Source organism: Carcharhinus amblyrhynchos, chromosome 21 (assembly GCF_965287045.1).
Source record: "Carcharhinus amblyrhynchos chromosome 21, sCarAmb.v2.hapA, whole genome shotgun sequence".
NCBI lineage: Eukaryota > Metazoa > Chordata > Chondrichthyes > Carcharhiniformes > Carcharhinidae > Carcharhinus > Carcharhinus amblyrhynchos.
In genome coordinates, this window is record NC_137344.1 from 49,002,842 (window position 1) to 49,024,888 (window position 22,047).

Below are 22,047 nucleotides of genomic sequence, written 5' to 3' on the forward strand. Positions count from 1 at the left end.
TGCAGATGGAAACCATTCAGCCTATCGAGACTGCACCGAATCTCTGACAGAGCTCTTATCCAGGCCCAACAACCATGCTATCCCCTTAAACCAATGCAGTTACTCCCCACATCTCCCAACCTACACATCTTGAGACACCAAGGCAACTTAACACGGCCATTCTACCTAACCTGCACATCTTTGGAGTATGGGAGAAAACCAGAGCACCCGGCAGAAACCCATGCAGACAGGGTAGAATGTGCAAATTCCATACAGTCACTGAAGGCTGGAATCAAACCTGTGTCCCTGGTGTTGTGAGGCAGCAGTGCTAAACACAGTGCCACTTGGTTGGTAGGGGCTGCCTTCTTTTGAGCATCAGCATTCTATTCTCAGATCCCACTTTCATTCTAATGTCATGAAAACGAATGAGGGATTGCTGCAGTTATTAAGGGAAGGCAAAGAAGGTTGGTTCTGTGAATTGCTGAGCATCTTCCTGCACTGCCAGCTGGGCTTCATTGAGATGGTACTTACTGCAAAGCCACCTCTTGCCACTTCATAATCTTTGCAGGTGTCTAGTTCCTAATCCCAGGCAGTCCGTGTATCTTCAATACACGGACATGCAAATCCAATTCTCTGAAATTTGCCACTTGTTTCTTCAAATTTGTTGTCACCCTTGTTGCCAAGAGTGCCTCCTTACATAAGAACATAAGAAATAGGAGCAGGAGTAGGCCATCTAGCCCTTCGAGCCTGCCCTGCCATTCAATAAGATCATGGCTGATCTGTCGTGGCTCAGTTCCACCTTCCCGCCCTCTCTCCATAACCCTTAATCCCCTCGCTTATCAAAAACCCATCAACCCGCGTCTTAAAAATATTTAGCGAGGCAGCCTCCACCACTTCAACGGGCAGAGAATTCCAGAGATTCACCACCCTTTGAGTAAAGAAATTCCTCCTCAACTCCGTTCTAAACCGCCCCCCCTTTATCTTGAGGCTGTGCCCCCTAGTCCTACTGTCCTTTCTGAGCAGGAAGAGTCTCTCCACCTCTATCCTATCCATCCCATTCATCATCTTATATGTCTCAATGAGATCTCCCCTCATTCTTCTAAACTCTAACGAGTACAAGCCTAGTTTATTCAGCCTCTCCTCATAGCTCAACCCCCTCAACTCCGGCATCAGCCTAGTAAACCTCCTCTGCACTCCCTCCAAGGCCAAAATATCCTCCTTCCTAGAGTGCAGTCATTGTCTCTAACTACAGAAGGTTTTATAACCTACCACTGCACCAATTCTTCTGTTTCTCATATGGATATTTTACCAGCCTCCCACCTTTCTCATACAAATGCAACAGAAGTATAATTATAAGCCACCATGGCAACAGAGCATGGACAGTAATGAAGCCATGGCACCTTCCACCCATTTTGTATCTTCACAACTTTTTTCCCTTTAGGGAATTGCAGGCAAGTATTGGAAGGATTAACTGGCTGACTGTCAAACTGTTTGAATTATGTCCCTTTATGGTTCTTCTATGGCCAACAAGTCCGAGGGCAGAATTGAACCCTGAGCCTGTGGCTCAGAAACAGGGGACTACTGCTAACACACACTGCAGATTGGTCACTGTCTGCTGATCACAATTAAAAGGTGAACATGGTGGCACCTAAGATATATTCACTTATATAGCTCATGAAGGGAATGTGATTCTTTGATATTGAGCTAGTTTTCAAAGCAAATCACCCCCTATCTCTGCTGCAAACCTTGTGATAGTGGTGCAAAATGAAAACACATTCTCAGCACCAAATAACAAGAGTCACCCATTGAAGGGTGAAGCAGTAGGCAAGCTTGAAATGGAATTAAAATCAGCTTTTGGATAACATAGAATCTGTCACCTTTCTCCACAACTCCTCATCCTCCTATGGACCAAAAGATACAGCAACAAAATATGAACATTTCAGATGTAACTCTTTTTCATAACTTCACTACTGTCATTTATCCCCCTCACCTTCTCCAGAAGTCTTGTCTGTTCATTCAGCCGGATCTCCATCTTGGTTATAACGTCCTGCAGGCGTGCTCTCTCCTCCTCCAGGTCTCTCTGCTGCCGCAGCAGTCTGTCCTGTTGTGCTGAAAGAAGCCATTGGAAATCAGCAATCAAACACCACAAAGGAGTCTGAATAAACTCATTGGCTTAAGACTGATTCACTGAACTAGTTGATAAATACACTTGAAATACTTGTGGTAGAAATGCTTTGGGTACTGATTATCAATATTGAGGAAACACTGGGTAATGGTGAAACTCTGAGGGATTGGAAACAAACAAGTACAATATCTGTATGTCAAGTCTAAGCCAGTAAATTCAGCCGTCTAAATAAATTTCATAAATAATAGATAATAAATGGAATCTAATGGGTAGGCTGAAAGTGTCCTCCCATTACAATGACTTAAACAATTAGCAAGGATTCAGACAGGGACAATCTTATTCAATGAATCATCCTGACTTATTTGAGAACGATGTGGATGTGCCAGCATTGGACTGGGGTAAACACAGTAAAAAGTCTGACAACACCAGGTTTTAGTCCAACCAATTTATTTGATAGTAAACTCACAAGCTTTCGAGGGGACTCCCTCTTCGTCAGGTGAACGGAGAGTTCCAAATAAATCGGTTGGACTAAAACCTGGTGTTGTCAGACTTTTTACGTTATTTGAGAACATCACAGATAAAGCACATGGTGGCACCTAAGATATATTCATTTAGAGTTTAAGAAAACTTTTGACAAAGTTCCAAATGAAAGTCTTTTAACTAAAGTTAAAAAAAACATAGGTTTCCAGGGAGGAATATGGACAAATAGGAAGCTGGTTAAAAGAAAAAAAGTAATATGGACCACAGGACGTCTGTTGTCAGACTGAGTGGAGCTGCAGCTTTGGAGATGTCTTTTGGATGAGGTCTTGAACCAAAAGGGCTGGATATAAAATAGTCCATGGCACTAATCAAAGATGAACAGTGGCATCCTAGCCAGTATTCATCCTTCGTCCAACTACAGTAAAGCAAATGAGCTAATCTTTAACACCAACTGCTTGGAAACATGGTTGTGCACTGGTTGATGCCACATTTCCTACACTGCAACAACAGAGACAATGGCAAAGGACACAGTTAGCTTTAAAATGATGTGGCACATCCCAAGATCATGAAAGATACTGCAAATACAAGTTTTTCTCATTTTCAGAGACTTTATTTGGCAGTATATACACGGGGTGAAGGGTGAACACTTGTGAGCACTGATCAGCTTTCTGCATTAGGAAATGACTAAGTCTCATTAGATATCTACCTCGCTGCTGCTCATCTCGTTGCCTTGCATTGATCTCCATCTCATGGGACGTGTTCTGGTGAGTGCTTTCCACTTTATAGGAGAGATCGTTCAGTTTCAGTGAGAAGGCCCCCATCTGTTCAATGATATTATTGAGTGACCTGCAGGAGAATATGAAAGAGGAAGACTGGAATCTGACTTTCTGTACACCCAATCAAATCCTAAGGCTTTGGATATTCTAGAATAGAAATTGCTAATTTAAATATGAACCAATAGGAAAATTAGTTTCTGACTTATATGCATCTTTTAAGTTACTGACTATAATCATATATTATCTTTAAACTATCCAGAACATCTAATTATATTCCAGCCTGTAACTCACTCCTGGGTAGCTGCTATTCTCTAAATAAAACAGCAAGACTCTTAGGTTAGTTCCCAACATGGATCTCAATTCCACATAAACTAGCTAAATATATTCCAGCCTGGAACACTCACACAGATATGTTATTCTATGTGTAAATCATCTGATACTCTCGGTTTGATTCCCATGTATAACTTATTACTTTTCCAGATATAGATACAAAAGAACATAGGACTTGGGAGCAGGAGTAGGCCGTTTGGCCCTTTGAGCCTGCACTGCCATTCAATAAGATCCTGACCAATCTGGTTCTGGCTTTAACTCCGCTTTCCTGCCTATTCCCCATAACCAGAGACTCCCTTGTCTATCTATCTATTTAACTCAGCTTTGGGTAAACTGAATGATCCAACCTTCACTGCTTTCTGGGGAAGAGAATTCCACCTTCCAAACTCAACTTTTACCACCTCGAAGAACAAGGGCAGCAAATGCATGGGGACACCATAATTTGCAAGTACCTCTCCAAGCCACTCATCATCCTGACTTGGAACCACATCGCTGTCCATCACTGTCGCTGGGTCAAAATCCTAGAACTTTATCCCTCACAGCATCATGGGTGTACCTACATCACTGACTGTAGTAGTTCAGGACAGCAGCTCACCTGCATCTTCTCACAAGCAATAGGGATGTGGTGGTGTAATGATATTGTCACTGGACTAGAAATCCAGAGACCCAAGGTAACATCCTGAGGACCCAAGTTCGAATCCCACCACAGCAGAAATTTGAATTAAATAAAAAATCTCTAGACCCACAGCAAGGTGATTAATTTTTAAATGCCCTCTGACATGGCCTAGCAAGCCATTCAGTTCTAGGGCAATTAGGAATGGATGACAAATGCTGAATTAGTCAGTGACCCCACATCCTACGAACAAAAAAAAATTAAAAATGGGAAATCCAGAAGGAGTCCAAAGAAGATTTACTAAATTGATCCCATATGTGGAGAGATTTTCTCATGAGGGGACATTAAGTAGGTTGGGACTGTACTCGTTAGATTCAGAGGTGACCTTCTTGAGAAATATTGGATATTCAGGGGGCTTGACTGGGTGGATGCTGAGAGGTTGTTTCTCTTTGTGGAAGAGTCTAGAACCGTGGGCATTATCTCATGAGTAAGGGATCACCCATTTAAGAAAGAGATGAGGAAAAATTTCTTCTCTCAGAGGTTAGTGAATCTGTGGAATGCTTCACGCAGAGAGCCGTAGAGGCTGGGTCATTAATCATGTTCAAGGCTGAGATAGAGAGATTTTTAATCAGAAAGGAAATAAAGGGTTAAGGGGATAAGGGGGGGAAGTGGAGATAAGGATTATTATATCAGATAAGTCATGATCTCATTGAATGGTGGAGCAGACTTAATGGGCTAAATTACCCATTTCTGCTTCTATGCCTTATGGCAATAAATTCTGACCTACCCAGTGACATACACATCCCACGAGTTTTTAAAAACATACTAACAATTCTGAGAAAGCAAATTCTCCTCATCTCCATCTTAAAAGGAAGAATTTTATTCTTAAACTGTGCCCCCAGTTCTACTCTCTTATCCACCTTCTCAAGTCCCCACAGAATCTCACGTTTCAGTAAGATCACCTCTCATTCTTCTAACAGGGTCCTGTTTGATTTTTCTTCATAAGACAAACCATTTATCCCAGGAAGAAGTTGAATGAAACTTCTCTGAACAGCTTCTAACACAATCAAATCCTTTTTCAAACAAGGAGACCAAAACTGTGCACAGTACCCAGATGTGGCCTAACTAAGGCCTGCACAGCTGCAGTAAACTTCCCTGTTTTTATATTCCATTCCCTTTGCAGTAAACACCAATCAACATTGCATTTGCCTTCCTAATCACTTTGCTGAACAAGCATACTAACCTTGTGATTTTTATACCAGGGCACCCAGATCGTCCTGAACTACGGAAGTTCTGCATTCTCTCTATTTAAATATGAAACTGTTAGTCTCCTGCAAAGTTCATATTTTCCCACATTATGCTCCACCTGCTAATTTTTGCTATCTTGGTATCAGCAGCAAATTTAACTACCAATTATTCTGTCCCTTCATCCAAGTCATTGCTTTAGATTGTAAATAGCTGAGGCCCCAGCATGATCCCTGGGCACTCTACTAGAAAGAGCTAGCAGACCCAAAAAAGACCCATTTATCCATCCTTTATCCAGGTTACCCCTTTATACCACATGCATCTTGTGCAGTAACTTTGATGTGGCACCTCATCAACAGTCTTTAGGAAATCCAGGTACACCATATCTACAGGTTCCCCTTTATCCACCCTTGCTTGTTATCTGTCCACCAAAATCAGCAGAGATGATCTCACTGTGAGGTTGCCGTGTATGATGGAAGTGCCCACTCTCTCAAGGAACCGGCAGAAGATGAATTTAGATTGAAATTGTGATGGGAGGTAGTACAGGCTAAATGCCTGCCTGGGGGTCAGACCATCCACATGGGACCAAGATTTGATCTGAGTTGCAGACCTCAGAGCAATGGAGGTGGCGGTGCTACAAATGCAGCAATGCACTGGGTTACAGGAAAGAAAACACAACCAAGACTCATGATGGCCATCCAGCAATACCCAGCTGGAAACTATGAACGTATGAGGCCTATGAATTGTATTTTAATTGCGTTCAATTGTATGCAGGTGATGGTATTAACTGGTGTTTTATTTGCCTCTCTATAACTGTGGTTGTTGGGGTTGAAAGGCGTAGGAGGCTATTTTCCCAGCCTGCTGTGCTGCCGAGTGACTCAAGCAGAGGCCATTTAGCAGGCTCCCCGCAGGGCGCCACAACCTCCACAAGTCTCTTGCAGCCAGATTTCCGGCACTATCAGCTCCATGTTAGAATTTGGCACAGAGCTGCAAAATATATTCAAATTAGAAAATATCAGATCAGTACTGTGCTCAGTTCTGGTCGCCTCATTACAGGAAGGAGGAGGAAGCCATTGAAAAGGTGCAGAGGAGATTTACAAGGATGTTGCCTGGATTGGGTTGCATGCCTTACGAGGATAGGTTGAGGGAGCTTGGTCTCTTCTCCTTTGAGAGACGAAGGATGAGAGGGGACCTGATGGAGGTGTATAAGATGATGAGAGGTGTTGATCAGGTGGACTCTCAGATGCTTTTTCCCAGGGCTGAAATGGCTGCCACAAGAGGACATCGGTTTAAGGTGCTGGGGAGCAGGTACAAGGGAGATGTCAGGGGTAAGTTTTTCACTCAGAGGGTGGTGGGCGAGTGGAATCGGCTGCCGTTGGTGGTGGTGGAGGCAAATTCATTCGGGTCTTTTAAGGGATCTCTGGATGAGTACATGGGACATAATAGGATTGAGGGTTATAGGTAAGCCTAGTAGGTAGTGATATGATTGGCGCAACTTGTGGGCCGAAGGGCCTGTTTGTGCTGTAGTTTTTCTATGATTCTAGAATTTCCCTACAATTTAAATATCATTATGGGCCCAGGACTGAAATCTCTGGACCTGCTAGCCTCCACCATCTGCCCCACCAGTAGTGTCACTCCAGCGGGGTCTACAACAGTTCCCACTTTTGGGGAGCTGGTGGCTGGGCCCCTCTGGAGTTTGTGTGTGTGTGTGTGTGTGGGGGGGGGAAGAAGCGGGGGGAGGGAAGGGAGGGGGGAAGGGAGGGGGTGGTTGGGGGGTGGCAGTCTTGCTGCCACTCTGCAGTTGCCTGTCACAGAAGGAGGGAGGCCAGCAATTGGGGTTGGCTATCAGGGTTTGTCGAAGTGTAGAAAGAATATTAAGATTAGATTAAGACTGATACTGGAGTAATAATGATGAAAATGTCCTGTCTCCTAAAATCTGACAGGTGAGAATTACTAAATCTGTCAGGAGAGGTTTCTTCCGAAACCCTCAACCTTGGTTAATCTGTTTATCTTCTAGGTAGGATCTTCCTCTCCTTTACAAACATGTTGATAGCACTCTGACTGCAGAGGTGAACAGTGCTGGACATAGTACACTAGGTATGGTTTTAAGTTGTTATAATTACTGCAGAAATACTGTTGAATATTAATGGCCAGCTGCTTACCTTGTTAGCTTCTATTTCATTCCACGGGGTGTCCAACGAGATTAGAGTCATGTAGAGGGCAGACCGAATAATGTCAGCAGGTTTCGTCTGAAGTGACCTAACAGGTCACGCAGTTTAAACATGGGCAATAAATGGCAAAACCACACCCCAAGAATAAATAAGAAGATACTGCTCCATCTTCTGCTGTGGCTCTCTTAGTACCTCAATCTTAAATGAACACCTTCCTTCCATTTTCTCAAATTCTAGCCTGGAGCTACAGTGAAAACTCGAGTGGGGACTAAGCATTCAGTAGATGGTACCTTGTATGTGAGGATGCACTTGTCACTGCATCAATCTCCTGTTCCTTCAGTAGTTTCACATGCTGCAGCTGCTCTTCATGTTCTTTTCGCATATCCACGATCGACTGTCTGCAGATTAAAAGCCAGCAATGGTAAAGCTTAGAAATGTAAAAAACAACCAAGCAGCCCAACTAAAGATTTTAAGATGGCAGTTTTTTCTGTTCCATACGATTTCCTCATATGTCCTATGGGAGATCCCAGGTTCAAACCCCATCTGAGTTGTCCTAATTAATTTGAACTGCAGCATTTCAATTATCCTCAGAGGGGGAAATGAACTGGGCACAGTTTCTGCTGCTGAATCCTAGCCAGAGATCCTTGCTGGAGATCACACATACATGGACATAGGGTCAGAACGGCTGCAGAATGATCTAATACTGTTGATGGTTGAATAGGCTGCTGACTCTCTCTGCAAAGGCTGAAGAGTGAAAAATGGACACTTTGGAATTCATTGACTGGCTGTGAATAGTTTACCAGAGATGGTACAGGGGAAAAAGTTGGTGGTAAAGATAGAAATTTACTTGTTTAATGAGGCAATTGGAACAGGCACTGCCTATGACACAACACAGCTTTCCTCTGACCGTTGTAGTTCTCTGAGTCGCTCCTTCTCCTTGGCTTTCTCTTCCTCAAACTCAGTGAGTTTGCGTTGGTATCGTGCAATCAGCTCCGATCTCTCTCGATCTAAGCTCTGTTGTCGGGCCACGTGCTGCTCAGAGAGAATCTGGTTCTCTTCTTGGAGTCTAGCCTCACGTTGCTGACACGATTCCTCAATTACCTTTAAGCGATTTCTGGAAGAAAGGATAAGGACAAGAGGTGATCACTCCATGTCACATCTGATTCTCAACAATGGGATATTATTTAGAATCACAGATTCTATAGTGCAGTGAATCCCTACATTCGGCCCATCGAATCTACAGCAACTCTCTGACACAGCATCTAACCCTAGCCCATCGCTATAACCCCGTGCATTTATCCTGCTAATTCCTGTGCATCTTGGGACACTAAGGGTCAATTTAGAACATCTAATCCATTTTGGACTGTGGGAGGAAACCCATGCAGACACGGGGAGAATGTGCAAACTCCACACAGTCACCAAAGGCCAGAATCGAACCTAGGTCCCTAGTGCTGTGAAGCTGCAGTGCTAACCATTATGCCAGTGTGCCGCAGTTCAGCAAGGCCTCAATTTTAAAATTCTGGTCCCAGTTTTCAAATCCCTTGGCCTTATCCCTCTGTGTCTCTGAAAGTTCTTCCGGCCTTATAATCTTCTCAAGCCTCTGTACTCCCCCAGTCTGGCCTCTTGCACACCCCTAATTTTAATTACTCCACAATAAAAGGCCCTGTCTTTGCTGCCTACGCTCTAAGCATTGGAATTTCCTCCCTAATCCACTCTGCTTCTCTCACACACTCTCCTCTTTTAAGACATTTGTTAAAACTTAACTCTTTGACCAAGTTTTTTGCCATCTGTCCTAATTTCTCCCTTATGTGGCTCCATGTCAGATTCTGTTTGCTAGCACTCCTTTGATATACCTGGGAATGTTTACTATGTTAAAAGAGCTACATAAATTTCCTCTTTCTGCATTTTGTCTCTCCATTTTCCAGTTTCTGCCTATTTCTTCTCACCTGTGTGCATTTTCTATTAGCTCCAGATCATTGTGGTGCTGTTGCTGGAGGCTATCCAGTAGGATTCTTTGTTGTTCTCGCTCCAGTTCCAGCTTTCTCACCTTGTGCAAAAACAAACAGTTTTAGTTCCAGGTTAAAGGAAACTGTGACACAGTTAGTAGATAGTCTAAACGCAAAATTTTCCCAATTACCAGAGAAGAAAAACCTATCTCTCTCCTCCCAAAGAAGATGCACAATGAAGGATTTATGTCTGCTTCAGCTGCTGACATTGTGGAATTTTTGTTATTTGCTCTTCAGATGCGCTCAACATTGAAAGAATTAAATTTCATCTGCTACTTGTCTGCTAATTCCACTAACTTGTCAATCTCCTTTTGAGATTTAGCACAATGTAAGTTGAACACTGAATATACCAAGAAGCTTGACATCATCCAGCACAAAGCAGCCTGCACCCTGCACCCCATCAGCCAACTTTAATATTTTCTTCCTCCACCACTGACACACAACAGTGTGTACCATACACAAAGTGCACTGCAGCAATTAACCAAGGCTCCTTCAAAAGCAGCTTCCAAATCCACAATCTCTACCACCTAGAACAGGCGTAGAACAAACGCACAGCCTGCAAAGTCCCTCTATTGTGGTCTCTGGAGTCAGTTTGCAAAATGGTGGTAAGGCAGGTCACAGTGGAAGATTCTGCATGAGGCTGCACCTCCAAGCACTGGCCATTCCTCTCCTGTGTTTGCTGCTGATGGGTTCACCAGTGAACAATGAACAGCAGCAATGTTAAGTAAATGCAGGAAAGAGACATTTTCAAGTAAAGAGATGGGGAGAGAGAGACAAACACACAGACACTGCCAGGGCGTAGGGTAGAAGAGGCTGCTGGGACACACCAGTGATGGGGTGGAGAAGAGGTGCTGGAGGGCCTTGTGGTTGGGGGAAGAGGGTAGAGATGAAGAAAACAACACAGTGCCTGGGAGGATGGAAATGGAAAGAGGCTCACTGTCATAGGGAATGTGGTAGAGGTTTTATGAGACAGTGCTTGTGAGAGACTGAGAATGTGAGTGGGTAACTGCGTATGTGAGAGAGGGAGTGAATAAAGAATAAAGGGAAACCAGTAGATTTAATATACTTGGATTTCCAAAAAGCATCTGATATGGTACCGCACAGAAGACTATTTTATAAGATAGGAACACACGATGTTGAGGGTATTAGCATGGGTAGAGGACCGGCTAACTGATGGAACACAGGGAGTTGGAATCAGAGAGGCATTTTCAGATTCTGCATCATCTGCAACTTTGGAATTTGTGCTTTGGCCACAAAAGTCGGTGTCATTAATGTTTCATGACGAACAGGGGTCATAACTACTTTGTGGTTCCTGCCACTCATCCAACATTGTACTCATGTTGCTACTATCCCTTTAATTCCACCAGCACCGACTTTGCTCACAGGTTTGTTGTGTAGCACTTCCATGCTTTTTTTGGAAATCAATGACAATACCCTCATTTATCCTCTATGATACATCATCGAAAAATAGCAAATTAGTTAAACACAAGGCGGCACGGTAGCACAGTGGTTAGCACTGCTACTTCACAGCTCCAGGGACCTGGGTTCGATTCCCGGATCGGGTCACTGTCTGTGTGGAGTTTGCACATTCTCCTTGTGTCCGTGTGGGTTTCCTCCAGATGCTCCGGTTTCTCCCACAGTCCAAAGATGTGCAGGTTAGGTTGATTGGCCATGCTAAAATTGCCCCTTAGTGTTCTTAGATGCGTAGGTTAGAGGGATTAGCTGATAAAATATGTAGGGATATGGGGATAGGGCCTGGGTGGGATTGTGGGTCGGTGTAGACTCGATGGGCTGAATGGCCTCTTTCTGAACTGTAGAGTTCTATGATTCTACGAATTTGCCCTTAATAAATCCAAACTGCTTTCCTTAATTGAACTGTATTTTTCCAAATACTACTAATTTTGCTCCCCCGAGCTATTGTTGTGTAAGGTTCCTCACCACTGAGGTGAAACTGACTGGTCTTTAGTTGCTAGGGCTTATCTTTGCATCTTTTTTTTGAATGGTGCACCATTTCCAACTCTCCAGTCTTCTCTCACCAACCCTCCTGTATCCAAGGAGAATCGGAAGATTATGGCCAGCGCCTCCACAATTTCCATCCTTAGTTCTCCCAGTATCCTCAGTCCTAGTGATTTATCAAGCTAAAGGAGAGGCAATGGCCTAGTGGTATAATAGCTAGATCATTAATCCACAAACTGTTCTGGGGACACGGATTCAAATCCCACCTCAACAAACAATATCTGGGAATTAAGGATCTATTGAAGACCATGAAACCAGTGTCAACTGTTGGGAAAAACCGATTCACTAACGTCCTTCAGGGAAGGAAATCTGCCATTCTTGCCGGCCTGGCTTACACGTGACTCTAGAGCCACACAGCAATGTGACTGACTCTCAACTGCCCTCCAAGGACAACAAGGGATAGGCAATAAATGCTGGCCAGCCAGCGACGCCCATGACTCACAGATAAATAGAAGAAGTTTCTAAAGTACAAGCAGTCTATTTAATACTTCCACTTTTTAAACTAATCAAGTACATCAACAATCTCTTCTTTCACTATGATTCGAGCAGCATTTCCCTCCTTGGTAAAGACAGATGCAAAGTTTTCATTTGAAACCTCAGCTATTACATCTGCCTCTATGTAAAAATCCCTTTTCAGGTTTCTAATCACTCCCACTCTTCCTTTTACCACCTTTTTACTATTTACGTATCTATAGAAAACTTCTGGATTCCCTTTTATTTTAGCTGCCAACCTTATCTCACACTCTCTCTTTACTCATCTTATCCTCTCTGAGCCTTCCATATTGAGCTTGATTCTCAATTGTACTTTCTAGCTGACATCTGAAATATGGACGCTTTTTCTACTTTATCTTACTCTCTATCTCCTTCCTCATCCAGTTTGCCCTACCTTTCTCCTTTGTCAGAATATACCCAATTATCTCCTCTTTAAAGGCAGACTATTGTTCTGTTATGGTTTTGCCTGCCAACCTTTGGTTCCAATTTATCCGGGCCAGAAACAGTTTTGTTTATAGCATGAAACAATCTAGTGCACAATGTTTTGTGTCTGCTGGTTTATTGCCAACTGAAAATCTCAGCTTATTATTGTTTCTGCTTTGTTTTACAGCATTGCTGATTTTATACTTAATAAGGAAAACAATACCACCACTATGCAATTAAACATATTTCAACATATTGGATCCAGGCGCAGCACAGCAGGGGTTAGATACAGAATAAAGCTCAATTTACTTTGATCCAATAAACATTCCAAAGTCAGTATGCCATGGATTAGATAGAGTAAAGCTTCTTTCACTCTATCCCAGCAAACACCCTCAGGAAAGGTATAGAAGAGATGGAATAGATGAAAAGATTGTTTGGTTGGTTCCAACAACTACATGGACATCAGCAGACAGTCCACGTGATACTGGGAAGGCAGGTTCAGCTCTCACCAGAGTGAGAATGACAGGATGAATCAGAAATATCACTTTCAAAAAACCTCACCTTAAACAGGAGATGATTTTTAGGATATATTGGAGACAGTTTGTTCTTCCACAAATACTCTGGGCTTTAGATACATCATGGAACACAGTAACAGGAACAGGTCATTTATCCAACTTAGCCTTTGCTGCCATTTAAATCGATCAATGTTAATCGATACCTTGCTAACTCAAATTAATGAAAATCTGCCAGTCTCAGTCTTGAAAGTTTCAACTGGCCTCACACTCACAGCCTTTCTGGTGAAAGATAGTTCCAGATTTCCTGAGCATGTATAAGTGCATCCTGAAATGCTTAAGCTCTAATTTTTCTCAATTTGGTCAAAGTGAAGTTGAACTCCAAGCTTCAAAGTTATTCCCAACCTATTAGTCTGTTTATGTCCCTTTCTACTACTGTCCCTCCCAACTTACTGGCAGTGACTAGCACACTCATGTAACACTCAAGCTGAGAACTGGTCTTGTACCTTACTCTCCAGCTCAATGATTTTGACCTCAGTAGCTTCAAGGACTGTCTGTTGTTCAGTCTCTGCGCTCTTCAACTGTTTCTGCACAGCTGTCAGCCTGTTCTTCAGCTCCGTGGCATTCGGCAGATCCACAGCCAAATCTCGCCCCCCGGATATTGACTGAAGCAGCTGATAAACAGAACAGTAAATTAAGTTAAACCACAGTGTCAAATGAGCTCAAATCGCATCACCCACAAATCTCACTGTGCTGTGTGAAAATCCATCTAGTGTTTAAATGCCAAACTGTTACTTTTTATAAATTGTGATCCACTTCCAAATTTTCATGGATTATGTTCTTAAAATTAAGGTGGAATATTTTTTGCACCAAGTATTGAGGGTTGTGATCCGTGCATCATGTGCCAACTAATGTTCGCTCTACTTTATCCAGCAGGCCTGATCAGCATTCACTGATGCATCAGCCTCCCGTCCTATAAACCTCTGCATTAAAATGTCTGTGGTATGCTTATGAAAGTTGCCTTTGTGTTACGAATGAATGTTGTAAGTATAAATATTGGAGACAACTTAATTTGTACCATGGCCTTGAATCCCACAAAGGAAAGTCCTGAACAATCATATCAAGGGAGATGTTAAGTGGAACTCACAGACATATCTTAAAAAGTTGGAAGGCAGAGAAAGTAACTGTCAAAGGACTCACCACTATTGAACCACACACGCACACATGCATGCACACTCACATAAGCATACACACACTGCATTGTCTCTAAATGAGCTGGTATTACATAACTTGCACTTATTAATTAAGTTAATGTGGAATGGCCAGAAGGCCTCACCTGGAACTGAAGTAACTGCTGCAGCTGATCAGCAGAGAGGGATACCTGGGAGGAGAGGGAAATATTTAAGAGACAGAGGGGAGGCAAAGGGATTGGAGGCAAAGGTGGGGAGGGAGGATAGAGGAGGGAGGGAAGGGGAAGAGTAGGCAAGAGGAAGAGAAAGAAAGAGAGTGGGAAACAAAGTAGTGGACCAGGGAGAGTGAAAGAGGAAGAGAGTGAGTGAGGACATGTACATAATCAGGTCAGAGAAGGAGAAAGAGAGTGGGGGAGGGAGGGGAGATAAAAGTGCATTAATTTAAAAACTGTGCTAAATTATTGCTTTACAATCCACATTGCTCAATTCTAGGGAAGTAGCAAACTGATTGGATGAGGTATATATTTGGGTGGTAGCAATGAATCAATTTCCTACAGAGTTTCTACATTACAGCAATGATTACATTTCAAAAAGTACTGCATATCTGTTTTGGGACGTCCTGAAAGGCATTACAGAAATCCAGGTTTTCCTTTGTAATTATGCAATTTCCTCCCTCATCAATTTCACCAATATGTGGTTGGGGGACATGGGGTCAATGGGGGAGCATGTAGTCAGGGAAGCGGCAAATGGAGATGAAACCTGGTCAAACTGTCAACCTGTCCTCGTAACCTCAGGCACATGTTCAAGACCAGTGTTCACAAAATTCTGGCAATAGGCTACAGATCACTGGCAAAATTCTGGGGAAAATAAGACAACTGTGGGAATCTCAGAAAAAAATAGTTTAGAAAATAAAGAGGAATAAAGTTTCCTTTTTTTAAACAAACATATTAATCCTTTTCTTTCACATACCTCCTGCAGATCTGGTGGGAGTAGCTGTCACAAAAGAATTCTGCAAATTCATCTTCCAAACCTCATTTACCACTTTGCTCGGTCCAATTTCCATATAGCCTTTGCAAAAAGTCTCACAACACCAGGTTAAAGTCCAACAGGTTTATTTGGTAGCAAGAGCTTTCGGAACGCTGTTCCTTCATCAGGTGAGTGAGAATTTTGCCAGTGATCTGTAGCCTATTTCCAGATATTTGTGAACACTGGTGTTGAACATGCGCTTGAGGTTACTGAGACACTCACCTGATGACGGAAGCTTATAAATTACTCCCCGCAGTGTTTTTTTGAGTCTTGTTATTTCTAATGTCCACTCAGACTGATTCTACTTCCTGACCTTCTGAACCAAGGTCCTTTCTCATTAACGTCATCCTTGACAATCAGGGCTACCCTTCCTCCTTTTCCATTCTGTCTGTCTGCATGAAATGTTGAGAACCCTGGAACATGTATTTCCCAACCTTGGTCACTGAAGACTGGCCCAAGGCATTGCAAAGGGAACATTCCCTTCGGAATGTTGAAAGCGAAGAGGAAATTGTGTTTGATGGTGGCAGAAAGAGATGATCTGATGGATATGGAGGTTGTTGGAAGAGGACAAGAAGAACCCTCTTGTAGTTACAGGGGGGAAGGGAGTGGAAGAGTGCAGAAGGGCATGAAATGGGGTGCGCATAGTCAAAAGCGCTACCAATCATGGTGGATGGGAATCCTTGGTTGAGAAAGGAGGAAGACATATCAAAAGTACTGATATGGGAGGTGGTATCAACTGAACCAATGTGACCAAGAGGGAGAAACTGAGGGAATGGAATGTAACCCTTACAAGATGGACAAGGTATGGTCAAGGTAGCTGTGGGAATCAATGGGCTTATAATGGATCTTGGTCAATAACTTATCCCAAGAAATGCAGATACAGAAGCCAAGGAGAGGAAAGGAAAAAACAGTGTTGGACCTTTTGAAGGCGAGAGAAGGGTGGAAATTGAAAACAAAGTTGATGTAATTGTCCAGTTCATACAGCAGCAGGACATGGCACCATTGATCATTAGCTCTTTTTCCTATGACTAAAGGAGACGATATAAAGTCATAGAGGTTTACACCATGGAACAGATCCTTCAGACCAACTTGTCTATGCCACTTTTTTTTTTAAACCCCTAAGCTAGTCCCAATTGCCCGCATTTAACCATATCACTCTATATCAATCGTACCCATGTAACTGTCTAAATGCCTTTTAAAAGACAAAATTGTACCCACCTCTACGACTCCCTCTGGCAGCTTGTTCCAGACACTCACCACCCTTTGTGTGGAAAAAAAAAATGCTCCTCTGGATCCTTTTGTACCTCTCCCCTCTCACCTTAATCCTATGCCCTCTAGTTTTAGATTCCCCTATCTTCGGGAAAAGGTGTTGATTAATTAGCTGATCTATGCCCCTCATTATTTTGTAGACCTCTATAAGATCACCCATAAGCCTCCTACAGTCCAAGAAAAAAAAATTCCAGTCTATCCAGCCTCTCCTTTTAAAGCAAACCCTCAAGACCTGGTAGCATCCTAGTAAATCTTTTCTGCATTCTTTCTAGTTTAATAATATCCTTTTTATAATGGAGTGACCAGAACTGTATACAGTATTCCAAGTGTGGTCTTACCAATGTCTTGTAGAACTTCAGTTTCAAAAGGTTTATTTGTTAGTGTCGCAAGTAAGGCTTAACATTAACACTGCAGTAAAGTTACTGTGAAATTCCCCTAGTCACCACTTTCAGGCACCTGTTCAGGTCAGTGCACCTAACCAGCACGGCTTTCAGACTGAGGGAGGAAACCAAAGCTCCCAGAGGAAACCTACTCAGACATGGAGAGCATGTGCAAACTCCACACAGACAGTGACAAGCCAGGAATTGAACCTGAGTTCTGGCATCGTGAGGCAGCAGTGCTAACCTCTGTGCCACCATGCCGCCCCACATCAGCAAGACGTCCCAATTCCTGTCAGTTGGTCTCACTGTGTATAAATAGAAATGGAACATAGAATGTTCCACATATCCCACAAAAAGACAGGCATAGCTTGGATCTATAAGAATTCCCACAGAAACACCTTTTATGTGGAATAAAAACTAATTACACCTGGTTATATGTAGAAATGTAGACGAAACCAGCATACCCCTACCTGGAGTGCAGATAGTCGATCATCTTTTGGTTCTTGTGAAGATGCTGTAGAAACAAAACAGAGAAACTTTGCATTTATGTAGTACTTTTTATGGCCACCAGACATCTCGAAGCACTTTACAGCCAATGAAGTATTTTATGAAGTGCAGTCATTACATAGGATATACAGTGTAGAAGCAGGCTGTTTGGCTCAACCAGTTAATGCCAATATTTATGCTCCACTTATGCCTCCTCCTTTCTTCCCTCATCTAAACCTATTAACATAACCCTCTATTACCTTCTCCCTCAAATGCTTATCTATCTTCCCCTTAAATGCATCTATTCACTTCAACCACTTCCTTTGGTAGCAAGTTCTACCATTTTTTGAGTAAGTGAAGAGGGAACAACCTCCTTAAAGAGAGCAGAGACCCAGCCATGAAACCCTTTCTTGATATGTGTATCCATGTATTTCTGGTATCAACTTTGTAAATCTTCTCCACACACTCTCCAGTGCCTCTGTATCCATTTAATACAATGCTGACCAGAACTGCACGCAGTACTCTTAATCTCACCAAGGTTTGATTCAGTTTGAGCATAACTTTCCTACTTTTCAACGCTATCCCTCTAGAAATAAAACAGTGCGTATGTTTTTTTTCATATGGCCTTGAAACCTATTGCTGAACTTGTAATGAATGATGTATTTGTACTCCAAGATCCCATTCTTCTCCTACTCCAACCTAGGATTGTACCTTCCAAGTACAGGTGATTTCATTATTCTTCCTACCAAAATGTACCAAAACATTAAGAGGATAACTTAGGAAAGAGTAGTGCCCATTTGAGACAGAAAAAGTAACCATTTGGAGAACGTAGGTGTGGTCCTTAATGGATATTTTGTGTTTTTATTCACAAAAGTTAATGAACGGTGCGGACATAGTTAAGGAACAGTTTGAAATATCAGATGTTATAAACAGAGAGAGAGAGGAAGTATTAATGGGATTAGCATCTTTGAAAGTGGACATAACACCAGGACTGGGTGTAATGTAATACAGGCTGTTAAAAGAAATCAGAGAGAAAATTATGGATGCTCTGACCATCATTTTCCTTCCTCACTGGATAGATGCAGGTGTAGTGTCAAAGGACTGGAGGACCCGCTAACATTATTCCTTTGTTTAAAAATGGAGCGACGGTTAGGCCAAATAATTACAGGCCAGTCAGTCTGATCTCAGTAGTAAGCAACTTATTGAAATCAATGCTGACAGACAGAATAAACTGTCACTTAGATAGGCAGTTTAGCCAGCACAGACTTGTTAAGGGAAGACCATGACCAGCTAACTTGATTGAATTTTTTGAGGAAGTAACAAGTGGATTGATGAGGGTAGTGCAGTGGATGTTGTCTATATGGATTTTAGCAAGGCCTTTGACAAAGTCCTACATGGCAGACTGGTCAACAAAAAGCTGGTAGGGATCCAGGGGAATGTAGCAAGCTGCATACAAAATTGGCTCGGTGGCAGGAAAAAGGGTTATAGTTCATGGTTTTTGCAACTGGAAGGCTGTTTCAGCAGGGTTCCACAAGGCTCAGTATTAAGTCTCCTGCTTTTTGTGGTATCTATAATTGTTTGGACTTGAATGTAAACATTAAGAAGTTTGCAGACAACACCAAAATTGACCATAAGATTGACAGTGAAGAGACTGTGCACTGCAAGAAAATATCAATAGACTGGTCAGACGGGCAGTAAAGTGGCAAATGGAATTCAACCTGGGGAGAAGCGTGAGCTAATAGATTTGTCAAGGCAAAAGAATACTCAATAAAGGATATTGAAAAGTGTAGAGGAAGTAAGGGATCTTGCAGTGCCTGTCCACAGATCCCTGAAGGTTGATAAAGGTGGTTAGAAAAAGCATACAGAATGCCGAGGTATAGAATATTAAAACAGAAAGGTTATCCTGAAGCTATATAAAAAAAAGTTAGGCCACAAATTGAGTGCTGGTCAGGTACTTGTACAGTTCTAGTCACCTCAATGCAAGAAGGATGTTATTGCACTGGAGAGAAGAGATTTATGAGGATGTTGCTGGAATTGGAAAACTGCAGTATGAGGAAAGATTGGCGTAGTTTTCCTTGGAACAGAGGAAACTGAGAATAGATTTGATTGAGGTGTACAAAGTTGTGAGGGGTCTGTATAGAGTAGATGAGAAGGAACTATTTCCCTTCACAGAGAAGTCAGTGACAAGGGAGCACAGATTTAAAGTGATTGGTAGAAGGATTAGAGGCAAGAAAAATCTCATCATCCAGAGGGTGTGGGAATCTGGACCTCATTATCTGAAACCCTCAATAATTTAAAAAGTGTCTGGTTTTGCAGCTGAAATCCTGTAACATCAAGGGCAATGGACCAGATGCTGAAAATGGAATGAGGCTGGGGGGACGTGTCTAACAGCCATCACGGAGCAGGCAGAATGGCTTCCTATTGTGTCATAAATGTTTCTACATTTTGTAAATATTTGAAAAGGAGGAATGTGGGAAGGGGGCATAGGAGTGGCAGTAACATGAATTGCTCCTTCGGAGACCCAGCATGGCTGCAATGGGCTGAATGGCCTTCTTCTCAAACATACAGTAAAGAAAGATGGTGAACACATTTCATAACAAAAGTAGTGAATTCAAGACATTGAATCTTATTAGGAAAAGATAAGAGTAAATACCAAATGCAGGATTATCAGGACATTTATTCCATAGCTCAATGCACTCACTGATCCATTTTATTTGATTCTAATTAGTAGCTAATAAAATTAGTGGTACTTTGTCATGTTCTCGGGATGCCACAAGTTATTTCACATCCAATGAATTATTTTTTTGAAGGGCAGTTCTGTTATTTTGTAGGCAAATTCACCCGCCAATTTGGACAAAGCAAGACATCACAAATAACAAAAATGAGATGGCTGACCAATTAATCTGTTTTTGGTGCTAGCTGAATGTGTGATACCAGCTAAAAACACCCAGCTCTTTTCCAAATAGTGCAGTAGGATCTCTTTTTGTATTCATTTGGGGGACATGGGTGTTGCTGACTGGCCAGCCTTTATTGCCCATCCACCACTTAAGAAGGTGGTGATGAGCTGCCTTCCTGAAACACTGCAGTCCACGTCTGTGGGTTGACCCACAATGCTGTTAGGGAGGGAATTCCAGTATTTTGACCCAGTGACTGTGGCCCCTTGAGCACGCTCCACCATTCAATATGATCTCATCTCGGCCTCATCTCCACCTTCCTGCCCGCTCCCCATTAATCCTTCAACCTGCTACTAACTAAAAACTTACCTTTCTTTTCCTTAAATATATTTAATGTTCCAGCATCCACTGCACTTTGGACGAGAGAATTCCAAAGAATCACCACCCTTTGAATGAAGTAATTCCTCCTCATTTCTGTTTTAACACCCCTTAGCCTATGGCCTCTTGATCTAGAATGTCCAACAAGGGCAAACATCTGCTCTCCATCTACCACGTCAATCCCCTTTAGCATCTGATTCAGCCACAGCGGGTCAGTATTCCTTTATGAGCCCAGGCAGAAAGTTTTGACTGGCTGTCCAACTGTGTGGTGCACTACATATATATTGTATGTACAATACAGTGCACATATACACAAAATCCTTACTTGATGTTTAGATATGGCCATAACTGGCGGGATTCAGCATTTATTGTCCATTTCCAGTTTAATACTAAATGGCTTGATACCTTCAGAAGGAAGTTAAGATTCAAACATAACAGAGCAGGAATGGGAGTCACTTTTAAGGCAGACCGGGTAAAATCAGTAGTCCCAAAAAGACATTGATTTTAACATCAATCTGACAGTTTCCCGCTCACTTTTGCTGATATCAGATTTCCAGATGTACTAAAATGCAATTCAAATTCTCGTTATGCTGATGATTTCTGGATTTTTCCAGTAACATAGGATGTCACTGTACCCACAGGGATCACTACACATGGAATGCTTAACTGATTTTTACTCAACCATCAGCCAGCAGTAATGAGATCAATTCAATCGCTACAAATTCTGCCACAGCTCAGCTCAACTAAGTTAGTAAGAAGTCTCACAACATCAAAGTCCAACAGGTTTATTTGATAGTAAATGCCACAAGCTTTCAGAACGCTGCTCCTTCATCAGGTAAGTGGATGAAGGAACAGGTTTCAGAAAGCTAGTGGCGTTTACTATCGAATAAACCCGTTGGACTTTAACTTGGTGTTGTCAGGCTTCTTCCTGTGTTTACCCCAGTGCAATGCCGGCATCTCCACATCACAACTGAGTTAGCACAGACCTGGATTTGAACTGGAAACCTGCTAGGTTTCAGTGTTCAATACCAAACTGGCAAGGTTATCAGTGATTACTTGATACCATTTTTTAACTCACCAACCATCTCTGCTGTATTAGCTTTAGAGTCTTTCCGAGTAGAGGTTACAAGTGGAGGAGTGGTCTGCCTGCCTGTGCTCTCCCACGGAAATGGGGAGCTGGAAAAAGATAGAAAAGAGTACTGGATAAAGGAGTTGTCTACAGCACGCAAGCATACACTTACACAAAGATGATTATG

At 42.5% G+C, this 22,047-nt stretch overlaps 1 protein-coding gene across 6 annotated transcripts in view; it reads right to left on the reverse strand.

Annotated features, from left to right (window-relative positions):
* The window catches only part of fbf1 (Fas binding factor 1), an 81,255-nt gene that overhangs the window by 19,155 nt on the left and 40,053 nt on the right, over positions 1 to 22,047 (reverse strand). For all 6 annotated transcript variants that reach the window (XM_080209118.1, XM_080209120.1, XM_080209121.1 and 3 more), the window contains 9 exons: positions 21,870 to 21,967; positions 17,504 to 17,547; positions 14,505 to 14,549; positions 13,675 to 13,842; positions 9,666 to 9,766; positions 8,627 to 8,833; positions 8,010 to 8,117; positions 3,291 to 3,430; positions 1,970 to 2,088 (listed from right to left, as the gene is read on the reverse strand). In XM_080209118.1, coding sequence (XP_080065244.1) covers positions 1,970 to 2,088; positions 3,291 to 3,430; positions 8,010 to 8,117; positions 8,627 to 8,833; positions 9,666 to 9,766; positions 13,675 to 13,842; positions 14,505 to 14,549; positions 17,504 to 17,547; positions 21,870 to 21,967 — 1,030 coding nt within the window. The remainder of the gene's footprint in view (positions 1 to 1,969; positions 2,089 to 3,290; positions 3,431 to 8,009; positions 8,118 to 8,626; positions 8,834 to 9,665; positions 9,767 to 13,674; positions 13,843 to 14,504; positions 14,550 to 17,503; positions 17,548 to 21,869; positions 21,968 to 22,047) is intronic.